The following is an 11,169-nucleotide window of genomic DNA, read 5'->3' on the forward strand; positions in this document are numbered from 1 at the left end:
ACTTTCCGCCTTTACGCAGAACCTGGTTTCCGAATTCACGAAAAGCCGCTGAGTGTTCGGCCGCCACAGCGCGACCGACTTCACCGAAAAAGCGGAGGGCAATTTGAAACTTGAATTGAATGTGAATTTGAATGGACTTTTCCTAAACTTTGAACGCCATCCGCTTTGAATTCGAACTGGAGTTGAACTCAGTTGAATTTGAGTTGAATTCCGTCGAATTTGAATGGATTTGAGTTGAATTTGAACGGATTCAAGTTGAATTTGAATGGGTTTGAGTTGAATTTGAACGGATTCAAGTTGAATTTGAATGGATTTGAGTTGAATTTGAATGGATTTGAGTCGAATTTGAACGGATTCAAGTCGAATTTGAACGGATTCGAGTTGAATTTGAATGGATTTGAGTTGAATTTGAATGGATTTGAGTTGAACTTGGGCCGAGTTGGCTGGCCTGTGAATGGATTAGGCTTGGAAGTCGAGTCGCGTCGAAGTTGAAGGGAATCTCGTCGATCTTGGAGTGGCGCGCGGCGCTGCGCGTCGGAGTGGAACTGTCCGGATCTGCGTGGAACTGTCCACTTTTGGGTTGAATTTGTCCGCAGTGCGCTTCGAACTGAAGAAGTGGAGGCAGTTTCGCGTCGACTCCGTCCCGGAGCTGCGCTTTCCCGGCGTTTCGCGAGCGCCCCGCTGCTGCCGCTGCTGCCGCTGCCGCAGCTGCTGCCGCCGCTGCTGCAGCTGCTGCCGCCGCTGCTGCAGCTGCTGCCGCCGCTGCTGCAGCTGCTGCCGCCGCTGCTGCAGCTGCTGCCGCCGCTGCTGCAGCTGCTGCCGCCGCTGCTGCAGCTGCTGCAGCCGCTGCAGCTGCTGCAGCTGCTGCAGCTGCTGCGGACCCGCGGCGCGGCTAAACCTCCGTGTGGACGGGCAGCACGAGCTTCTCGCCGTACCACTTGGCGACGGCGTAGTAGAAGAAAAAGTCGAGGTAAAGCGCCGTTTGAATGAAGCCCGCGATCCAGCCCACGTAGTTGACGTACGGCACGGGCTCCGCGAAGTACCTGTAGACCCAGTTGAGGATGTACATGAACCTGTAGAGCCCCAGGCAGGCCACGTAGTTGCCGGTGAGGTTTTCGACTTCGCGCAGCTGCTGCAGCAGCAGCAGCTGCGGCACGATGGCCACGGCCTCCAGCCAGATGCTGAAGGTCCACAGCACTTCGGACACGGCGTAGTTCTCCGTGGTCAGCAGCGCCAGCAGCAGACACGGCAGCAGCAAGTAGCGCTCGTGCGGGAAGTTGTCTGCGCGGGCCCTTTTGTAGGTCTGCGATATCGGGGGTTTGAAGCGAATCAGGTAAATCGTGTACGCCGTGGAGGCGATGAAGAGCACCTTCATTGTGGAGTTGTAAATGGAAATGAAACTGTACAGCAGGTCCACGTACCGCGCGCAAAACACCACCAAGTACATCTCCTGCATGCGGCACGATATCCCGATGCAGTTCTTGCTGCGCCGCAGCTTCAGCAGCACCAGCGCTATCGACAGCAGGTGCAGCACGTCCCCCGCGAACCGAAACGCGTTCATCGCCATCTTTCCTTTTCTTCTTCTTCCTCGCCGCCGCGGCTCCGGAGGCCCCCAGCAGCACCGCGGGGGCTGCGGCCTGCGGGCAGCGGCACACACGGGCCGAAAGCCAGCCCATGCACCCCCAGCAGCAGCAGCAGCAGCAGCGGCAGCAGCGGCAGCAGCGGCAGCAGCGGCAGCGGCAGCGGCAGCAGCAGCGGGAGCGGGAGAGGCGCAGCAGCAAGTCGGGGAGTCGGGAGTGTCGAGGCGCACACCGAGTGGCGCGCAAAGGCGCAGGCGCTGCACTGTACGTACACCGCAGGGGCGGCCCGCAGCTCCTCGTCGCCCGAAGCGAAGTCCCGCTTCCCGCGAGTTGTGGGGCTTTCCGAGGCCCGGGAAACGCGAAGGGGCTCAGCAGCAGCAGCAGCAGCAGCAGCAGCAGCAGCAGCGGCAGCGGGAGCAGCAGCAGCAGCGCCAGCAGCGGCTCCCGCTGGCGCGAGGAGGGAAGCGAGGCCGGGCCTGCTGCCGGGAGTGTTTGGGCAGCCGCAAAAAGCAAATTGGAGAAAAGAAAAAGACAAAAGAAGTCTGGAACTTGGAAGCAAAGTGGTGCAGCAGAAGTGGTTGCGGGCGGCCGCTGCGGGCGGCGGAGCTGAAGCTGAGGTGTATGTACACCCCGCGGTTCGCGCGCGAAACCCCAGCCCCTTTTTCTTTATTTCAGATTCAAAAAAGACAAACTTGCAGCAAATTCAATTCTCCACTTTTCCTTTTTTCCCCAGAGACGGAAACTCCAGCTGCGCACATGCAGCCGCGGCTGCTGCTTGGCCCCCCCTGTCGCCCCCGCCAGCTGTCCATACACCCCGCCAGCTCCACTTTCTCCGCCTTCGCCCCTTCGCTGCACTTTTTATTCTTCTCCGCGCGCAGTTTGCTGCTGCTGCTGCTGCTGCTGCTGCTGCCGCGGGAGTCTGTACACCCGGCGATCCTGCGGTCTGCAGCAGCAGCCGCGAAGGGAAACTCTCCTCAAATTCACTTCTTTTGGTTTCTGAAACTTTTAAAACTAAATTCATTTCTAATTCTTCTCCACAGACTCTCTAAGACACAACACACTCCGCGCTGCGGGCCGCTGCAGCAGCAAAAACGCAAACTTGAATTGCTACAGACTCCACTTTGTCTTTCGTCTGCAGCAAACTCGAAATCCATTTTAAATCCAAAACGAATTCTTTCCCTCTTCTCTGCTGCTGCTGAATTCTTAATTGGACACTTCCCATTCCTCCACTTTAGATATTTCATAGCGGGTTTCCGTTTGCTCCGAACTTTGCTGCTGCTGCTGCTGCTGCTGTGTTGCTGCACTAGCAAGTTGCACCTCGCTGCAAGCTGCCCGCTGCTGCTGCTGCTTCGTTAAGAGCTGCTGCAGCGCCATTTCTCTCCATTTAGAGCTTTTCAAACTTCTTCCTCTGCTGCTGCCCTTATGGAGAAATGAAAGCGCTTATTTTAAATTCAAAATTAAAAAATTCAAAAAATAAAATGGAGGCGAAAGGCTAAAGGGGGAACTTCGCAGCGGTGTTCGGGTGTATGGACACCTCTTGGGAACGCGAAACAAAACGTGGAAATTTGCATTAATGGAAGAGTGGAGTGAGAAGGATTTATTTTTTCTTTTGTTTCTTCTTGTTCTTTTAAGTTGGATTTAGTTCAAGGAAAGGAAAATAAAATTTATTTTTATTGAAATGAAATCGCCAACAAGTTTCGAAATGAACAGCCGAGCTGTCTGTACACCCGAAAGGGCCGCTTCTGCGGCTTCCCTCCAGCGAGCCCAGGGCTTCAACAAACGCCCCAGGGCCTTTTAGGGTTTAGGGTTTAGGGTTTAGGGTTTAGGGTTTGTTCAGAGTTTTTGAACCACCAAGTTGAAAAGAGTGGTGAGGGCTTTGCTGCACTTTTCGCCTTCGCATGCAGCAGTTAGCAAAATGATTTTTTCCTTGACTTCCACGAAGACACTGGCCTGCGTGGGGCAGCAAATAGAGACCCAAAGCAGCTGCAGCAAAGCCCTTTGCTGCAACAGCAGCAGCTGCAGCAGCTGCAGCAACTCACGACATAAAATCCCCTTTCTTGAATTTGCAAATTTTCCACAAGAGGAATTCCATTGACTTCCAAATTCGCAGCAGCAGCGCCGCCCGCGCCCTCCACTCCGCAGCAATTTCCCAACTCAGCAGCAACAAGATAGCGGCCATTTAGTGGGACCGACAGAGACCAGAAGTTTGCTGCTGCTGCTGCTGCTGCTGCTGTTGCTGACCCCGCCTCCGCCTGCACAGCAGCAGCAGCAGCAGCAGCAGCAGCAGGGAGTGAGTTTTTGCTGCGAATTTGTTTGCTGCTTCGCTCACTGCTGCTGTATGCGAAAGCACGAGGCCCCCGTTGTTGAGCGGAGAGGGAAAGTGCTGCGGTTCTTTGCACGGAGGCGCCGCTGCTTCTCTCAGCCAGCCTGTGCAGCAGCAGCAGCAGCAGCAGCAGCAGCAGGTTTGGTGTTGGCGAGTTAAATTATCATTTCCACTTTTCCTCACCATAATAAAACTTCCCCCGGCGCTTCTTTAGGCCCCCTTCGTCTTGGAGCCAACCCTGAAATGGCCCGAGAGGCAAAATGGCAAATATTTAAATTTAATATAAACACAATATAAATATAATATAAATATAATATAAATATAATATAAATATAACATAAATATAATAAAACATAAATATAACATAAATGTAATATAAATGTAATAATAGATATTAAAATTAAAGAAATGAATAAAAAGAATGCTTACCGGCGGCAGGGGCTGTTCCCCAGTGGCTCCGAAGTGTATCTGCAGCTTCTGCTGCTGCTGCTGCTGCAGCAAAGAGTGAGTGCATGCAGCGTGGGAGAAGGCCAGAGAAAGAGCAGCAGGGCCGTGGGCCATGGAAGCAACTCCGTTGGAAACTGCAGCAGCAAACTGTTTCTGGGGGCCCCCCAGGGAGAGGAGGAAGGCGCATGCAGCTCCGGGTGTACATACACCCGAGTGGCGCGCCGCGCTGCACACGCAGGACTCCAACGCAAACACTTTTGTTCCATAAACGGGACCCAGGGGCTCTTGGAGACAAGCAGCAGCACAAAGTGCAACAAAGTGAGAGCCCGGGGGGGCCTCTTTGCCCTGGAGAGCGGTGGCCAGGGTGTCTAGACACTGCAGCAGGGGGCGCGAGAATGGGCTGCTGCTGCTGCTGCTGCTGCTGCTGCTGCCTCACCTCCAGCTCCAGCACCGCAGGCGCCGCGTCTGCTGCTGCTGCTGCTGTCAAACAGGGAACTCCCCAGAACTCGAAGGAGCCCCCGCTGTCTCCGCCGTTTACAAACATTTGCGTTATTTCAACTTGGACCTGCAAACAAAAACTGAAGTTCGGACTTGTGCAAATTTCAGTGCCAACTTGCCCTCGTCACGGTCTTCGCCGCAGGCAAGAGGTACTCGTGGTGTTCCAGTTTGTTGGAGTGCAAAATGGAGAAGACTTCCGAGTCATTCTCTGTGTTTGCGAAAAGATGTCCGAAAGTTTAAGTTTTCAAAAGTTCGGGTTTTCGAAGTGTTCAAGTTTTTCGAAAATTCAAAAAATTCAAAATTCAACTTTTGAAGCTGCCCACCGTCGAAAGTCAGAGTCAGCTCGGAGGGCCAGGTGAGCGGATCTGAAGGCGGCATGAAGAGAAACTTGGAGCTGAAAACAAAAATAAAAGAAAAGAAATTAATTCGAATTAAAAATGAACTCACAGCTGCACCGGTTGGGCGAATTCGAGGGAGATCGACTCCCCGTTGCCTGCGATTTCGCGGGGTGTACATACACCTCGCGCTGCGCAGTGCACGCCTCCTCACCGTTGCCACTTCGGGACTTCCAAATGCCTCCAGGGCCATCCAAATGAATTCCACTAAGTCCTGCTTTGCAGTTAAAGTCTGCAGAAAGTTCCGAAGAGGAGCTGCAGGACAGCAAGTGCGGGCCGCCGGACAGCGACAAGTTCACTTCTTCGCCCCCTGCAAGGCACACCGTTAGTTCCCGCGCGCTTCGCTGCTGCTGCTGCTGCTGCTGCTGTGCTGCACTCACCGCATGCTGCTGCAGCGTCTTCCAGCGGCGCAAGAATAACTAAAAACGGAACGCCCTTGTGGGCAATGCTGAGGGAGACGGGGCCTCCCCTGTGCACAATTCTTTTGACTTGGAGTGTCAAGTGTTCCTCGGGGCTTTTTTCTGGTTCTTTCTCGGGACTTTCTGGACCTTCTTTTGGCTCTTTTTCGGGACTTTCTGGACCTTCTTTCGGCTCTTTTTCGGGACTTTCTGGACCTTCTTTTGGCTCTTCTTGCGTCTTTTCTTCGGGACTTTCTTGAGCACTTTCTCGAGAACTTTGTTGGGAGTTGTCTTTGGTTTTTTCGATGAAAATGCGATCTTCCGTGTCCTGGGCTTTCCAGAGGTAGTCTTCGAAGGGGGCCAGCGGGAAGGGCTGCTGCTGCGGATGGGCCACGAAAAGAGCTGCTGCGGAGTTCAAATGAAACTCCATTAAGGCCTCGGATGGACTTCTTCGAGAACGCAAAAAACGGAGGCCTTTTAAGTGCGGGGGAACTGCATGCAGTTCAAAAGCTGCGGTGTCTGCGAAGGCGGGGGCCCCCTCCAGCAGCAGCGACAGCGCGTACAGCGCGGGGTCCAGGCTGTGCGCAATTGAATTAATTTGAATTAATTTCAATTCTAATTTTTCAAATAATTCAAATCTTTTATTTGCACCTGGACACCTTCAAGGGGGGCGGCCGGTCCGTCGAGAAGAAGAACTTCGACGGGATCACCTCTCGAGGGAAGTCTTCGGAAGACCACATGAGCCTGCGGCGGAAACCATCAAAAATTCAATTTTGAACCAATTTCGGACGAAAATTGAAAAAATTTGAACCCAAATTGCATTAATTTGAGCAAATTTGAATAAATTTGCATAAATCTGAATGAATTTGAATTGAATTGAACGGTTTCCCCCGACGGACCTGAGGGAGCCGCGGTCGCTGTTGTCGACGAGAAAGTGGGAGTTGTGGACGAACTCGACGCGGATTTTGTACTTTTTCTTTCGAATTAAACGAATGCTGTGCGAATTAGAAAAGTGTTTTCCACTTTTTTGAACTGCGGAAAGCAAAGAAACTCTTTTGTTTCCACTCGCTTCCGCGGGGTTTCCCGGTGGCATCCGGTCCGCCACCACGGGCTGTCCGTTCAGAAACACCCGCGCGCCGTTGTCCGTTTCTGGTCCGGGGGGCCGAACAAACGGTCGAAATGCAGTTTAAATTCAATTAAATTCAATTAAATTCAATTAAATTCAACTTAAATTGACTAAATTTCAACTTAATCGCAGTTTCCAGCGGAAAGCGAGCAGCAGCAACACCTGTGGTGAACACGTAGTGCCCCGTTTCCGGAATCTGAACGAAGCCGTCCCAGCCTGCGAAACAAAAGCTGCAATTCCGAAATTTGGCGAAGTCCTCAGCTGCGCACTTACGAATGGAATAGTTGTGCACTTTGAGGCCCTCCAGGGGCCCCGAGCCGCTGAAGGAGAAGTTTACGTCTTTGGCGATTTTCTGAATTCGGGGGGGCCCCTCGAAGCAGCAGTTGTCGAAGTACGCGCCCCGCAGCCCGTCCGCCGGGGGGTCCTCCTCGTATCTGCGTTTTGAAGGCGAAAACAACCATTTCAACTCAAATCGACTCAAATTCGCGCAAATTCGTGCAAATTAATTCAAATTCGCGCAATTTAATTCAAAATTCATTCATAGTGCACTGAAATTGGCGAAAATTGATGCAAAATCGATTAAAATCGGCAAAAATTGATTCCAAACCCTCCGAAATCCCCAAACTTACCCCGCAGCCCGCAGGCAGTTCTCCGGCCGCTGCGCTGCAGCAGCTTGCTGCTGCTGCACTTGGCCGCGAGTGTCTTTAATTAATTCTTTTAAGTTTTGGGCTTTTGCTGCAGCAGCAGAAAGTCTTTTGAGGCAGTTTTGATTTCGCAAAAAGATATTTCGGGCTGTCTCCAGCTGCTGCTCCGCGGCCTCGTGCCGCTTGCCGCAAAGAGCCTCCAGTCTGCAGTTTTTGAATTTAATTCATTTTAATTTAATTTGATTTGATTTGATTTAATTTAATTCAATTTAAGATAACTTAATTTAATGCAAGTTAAACAAACAATTAAACCCACTTCTTCGCAGCCAAGTCCGCCTGGTATATGCTGCCGTCCAGCCGCTTTATCTGAAATTCAATATTTCATTTTGCTGCTGCTTTTCTCTTTCCAAATAACTCACCATGGCTTCTGCTTCTGCTGCTTTCATTTCGAAGGCCTGCCGCGCCTTCACTCGAACTTTGTCTGAAAAAACGAGATCTTCCCGCTGCACCTGCTGCTGCTGCTGCAGCAGCAGCAGCAGCAGCAGCAGCAGTTGCTGCTGCTGCTGGTGAGTGCCAATTACCGTAGCTTATCGGGGGCAAGCAGTAGTTCCAGTCCGAGGCGCCCTTGCCCAGCAGCTGCACCTCCACGTAGCACCAGTCGCCGCCTGCAGCAGGAGTTGGAGCTGCCCGCGAGCAGCACTTTGGAAAGCAGTACCTGCAGTCCCGTTGGGGGCCTTTGCTGCAGTGCAATCCGTGTAAGTTTGATCATCTTGCACGAAAGCTGCTGCGCAAAGTCTCCCGTCCACAGTTCTCCGGTGGCTCTTGCGGAACTCCGTCAGCTGCTGCAGCGCCTGCGCGCCGCCGGGCGGCGCCGCGCAGCTGGCGGGAACCGAAAGCACAAATGCGCCAAACACAACGAAAAAGGCATTTTCTTTCCAAAAATTAAACATTTTAAACTCAAAAACGAAGAATTCCGCTCCAAAATGGCCTTTGCAAACAACGCCTGCGCAGCCGGTCGGAAACTTGAACGTGCGCATACACCCCAGCAATCTGGGGTGTACGTGCACCTCAAACGCGCAGCAGCGAGCGCAGAGAGAAACTTCAATCATTTCAAGATCTGCACGTTTATGTTGAATATTTGCACGATCTCCGCCATTATTTCGTTACTTTCTTCTTATTTTTTGGAAATAATGAGGCACTTTGAGGTTTTTAATGCTGGGCGCGTCGCGATTTCTAAAAAAGAATTCGGTTGCTGAATACTTGACAGCAAGAGGCGAAAACGAAAGCAGCAAAGAACGCAAAGGGCATAATTGGGTCGCAGCTTCGCCTCAGTTCTCTCTCTGGCAAATAACTAAATTGAGAAGGTCAAAAAGAAAAAAAAGACAATTCGGCCAAACAAAATTTGCATGCATGCATGCAAGGGCTTGCATAAACAGGGGGTTCTGGGCCCCCAATTAAATTTGGAGTTGCGTTCAAATGTTTTGAGAAGTTCTCGCGTTTGGACTTCGTTCAAAGTTTTCAGAAATTTATCTCGAGCTGCTGTTTGTTCATTCTCTTTGTTTTGTGGCTTCTGCAATCTGCACAAGTTTTGGTCTTTTTCATTTTTATTTTTTTGTCTTTTCCAGATTTCGAATTCACCTTTGCCAAGGAGTTGAGCTGCTGGCGCTGCACTGCTGCTGCAGCAGCAAAATGAGAAAGTCCTCAAGAGGCACTTGCTGCTGCTTCCTACCGATGTCTTGAATGGCCTTGGTGTCAGCTGCAAGCAAAGAACATCAGTCGCTGCTGCTGCTGCTGCTGCAGCTGCTGCTGCTGCTGCTGTTGCCTCACCGGCTGCAGCTTCCTGTAGGTCTCCCAGGCTCCTGCGCAAGGCTCTGTCTTCTTCTTCTTGCAACATGGACTCCACCAAGTCTTCATTGTTTTCTTGTATGTGGAGGTCCCTGTGTCTCATTTAGTGGGAAAAACGCGAGTCTCTGCTCATGCATGCAAAGCTGCGTGAATGCATGCAGGCATGCATGCATGCATGCGTGCATGCAGCTCTGCATGCATTTGGACAAAATTAGGCCCTTTTATTTCAAGTTCAGCAATTGGGGCTTTTGAACTTCAGCCCAAAAGCCCAGACGCACATCACCGGGTACGGCGGCAGCGCCAGGCCGCCAATTCCCTGCAAGTCCACCTTGTGCTGCAAGAGTTTAATGGCGTAATTAATTCAAATTAATTAAATTAGTTGAAATTAATTGAAATAAATTGAAATTAATCAAAATAAAATAAATAAATTCGTTTTTCAATGCAAAGATCAGTCGTAAGTACTCTTGCCTTCAATCGCGTGCAGTCCGTCGGCGTCGCGAAGCTGCAAAGGGCGGCAAGCGCCGCAAAACTCGGGAGAAAGAAGAACATAATTCAAATAAATATTTTTATTTTTTATTTTAAATAAACTCTGCAAAAAAATAAACAGAAAGACGAAATATAATCGCCAGTTTCCTTCGGTTTCCGATTTGTTTCCGGTGCGCAAGCTGCGAGATGCTCCGGGTGTATGTACACCCGAAACGTGAAAAAAAAGGTTTCATTAGCTTTTCGACAAATCTGCAGGAAGTTATTTAAGTCAAACGTTTTACTTTTCTTTTATTAATTTGAAATGATGTTTTTCTGCATTCCCACAAAATCCGCGTTTTTCAGTTACATACGGCCACATAAAGAATTCATGATCTGTGGTGTTGATTGTACTTAGAAGATATATAATTGCATGCATTTGCTCAAATTAAATAAAATATTTTTAAAAAAAGATTCATATCTTCTACTTCTACTCTTTTGGGGCCTGCATGCATCAATTGCCGGCATTATTCTTTGAAAAGAATTAAACTGCATTTTCCACTTTTCAAAAGCCAGAAAGACGCAATTCGAGTGTACGTGCACTGGAAAAGAGGCCGTGTACCTCCCATTTCCTTTGCTGCTGCTGGTCTGAATTTTGTGGACCACTTTTGCTGCTATTTGGATTTATTTCTTTGCTCAGCTGCTGCTGCTGTCGAGCAGCAGCAAAGTCATTTAAATTGATTTGCTGCAGAGCTGTTTTTTGAGAACTTGAGATTTTAATAAAATGCTTTTGCCTGGCTTGCAGCTTCTAGGCTTTGGGCTCTCTCATAATCTGGATCTGCTGCTGCAGCAGCCACACAAAGTGACTCGTTTAGGGTTTAGGGTATAGGGTTTACGGCTTAGGGTTTAGGGTTTAAGGTTTAGAGTTTGGGGTTTAGGGTTTAGGGTTTAGGGTTTAGGGTTTCTGCCGGTGTTCCTCTGAGTTGAAGGGCTGCAGCAAAGTGTGCAAAAACTGAACTGGAAAGTTGAGAAGAAAAAGCAAATTTGTGTTTCTTTAATAAAATGATTTTAAGTTTTTAATTCAAAATAAATAAATTAATTAAAGCAGCAGCAGAGGCGAGTGAGCAGCAGCAGAGGCTGCTGCTGCAGCAGCAGCAGCCTAAAGCAGCAGCAAGCCACCGATGAGGACATTTCTTTAAAAATGCGCAAATGGCCAAATTTGAGGCTTTTCGGATATAAAATGAAAAAATAAAAGCAAATAATTCATTTAAACAATAAAATAAAACAAATAATTCGCATTTATTCCGCAATTAGCGCAAAACGCTTCAATTTCGCCCCGGTGAAACCAGGGGGTCCCGGGGGCCCCCAGCGTCTCGAGGGGCCCCCCAACTGGAAAGCCCCGGGCAAAAAAGGGTTTTAAATGAAGGAAATGAATTTTGAATTGTTTTAAT

At 50.0% G+C, this 11,169-nt stretch overlaps 3 protein-coding genes across 3 annotated transcripts; 1 reads left to right on the forward strand and 2 right to left on the reverse strand.

Annotated features, from left to right (window-relative positions):
- Positions 1-892: 892 nt before the first annotated feature.
- ETH_00035200 (endoplasmic reticulum retention receptor, putative) lies at positions 893-1,567 on the reverse strand (the record flags this gene model as incomplete). Its single annotated transcript, XM_013379311.1, has 1 exon — positions 893-1,567. The coding sequence occupies one exon, from the start codon at positions 1,565-1,567 to the stop codon at positions 893-895; it is 675 nt and encodes a 224-aa protein (XP_013234765.1).
- A 107-nt stretch (positions 1,568-1,674) lies between these two features.
- On the forward strand, positions 1,675-2,190 carry ETH_00035205 (uncharacterized protein; the record flags this gene model as incomplete). Its single annotated transcript, XM_013379312.1, has 1 exon — positions 1,675-2,190. One exon carries the CDS (start codon positions 1,675-1,677, stop codon positions 2,188-2,190), a length of 516 nt encoding a protein of 171 aa, XP_013234766.1.
- Positions 2,191-3,413: 1,223 nt separating this feature from the next.
- ETH_00035210 (LCCL domain-containing protein, putative) lies at positions 3,414-9,359 on the reverse strand (the record flags this gene model as incomplete). Its single annotated transcript, XM_013379313.1, has 16 exons — positions 3,414-3,530; positions 3,620-4,007; positions 4,087-4,141; positions 4,333-4,576; positions 4,787-4,915; positions 5,398-5,498; positions 5,624-6,219; positions 6,293-6,385; positions 6,541-6,790; positions 6,930-7,201; positions 7,397-7,615; positions 7,728-7,777; positions 7,831-7,892; positions 8,127-8,290; positions 9,050-9,167; positions 9,239-9,359. 16 exons carry the CDS (start codon positions 9,357-9,359, stop codon positions 3,414-3,416), a joined length of 2,979 nt encoding a protein of 992 aa, XP_013234767.1.
- Between the last annotated feature and the right edge of the window lie 1,810 nt (positions 9,360-11,169).

This window comes from Eimeria tenella, genomic scaffold (assembly GCF_000499545.2).
Source record: "Eimeria tenella Houghton genomic scaffold, Eth_scaff205, whole genome shotgun sequence".
Lineage (NCBI taxonomy): Eukaryota > Apicomplexa > Conoidasida > Eucoccidiorida > Eimeriidae > Eimeria > Eimeria tenella.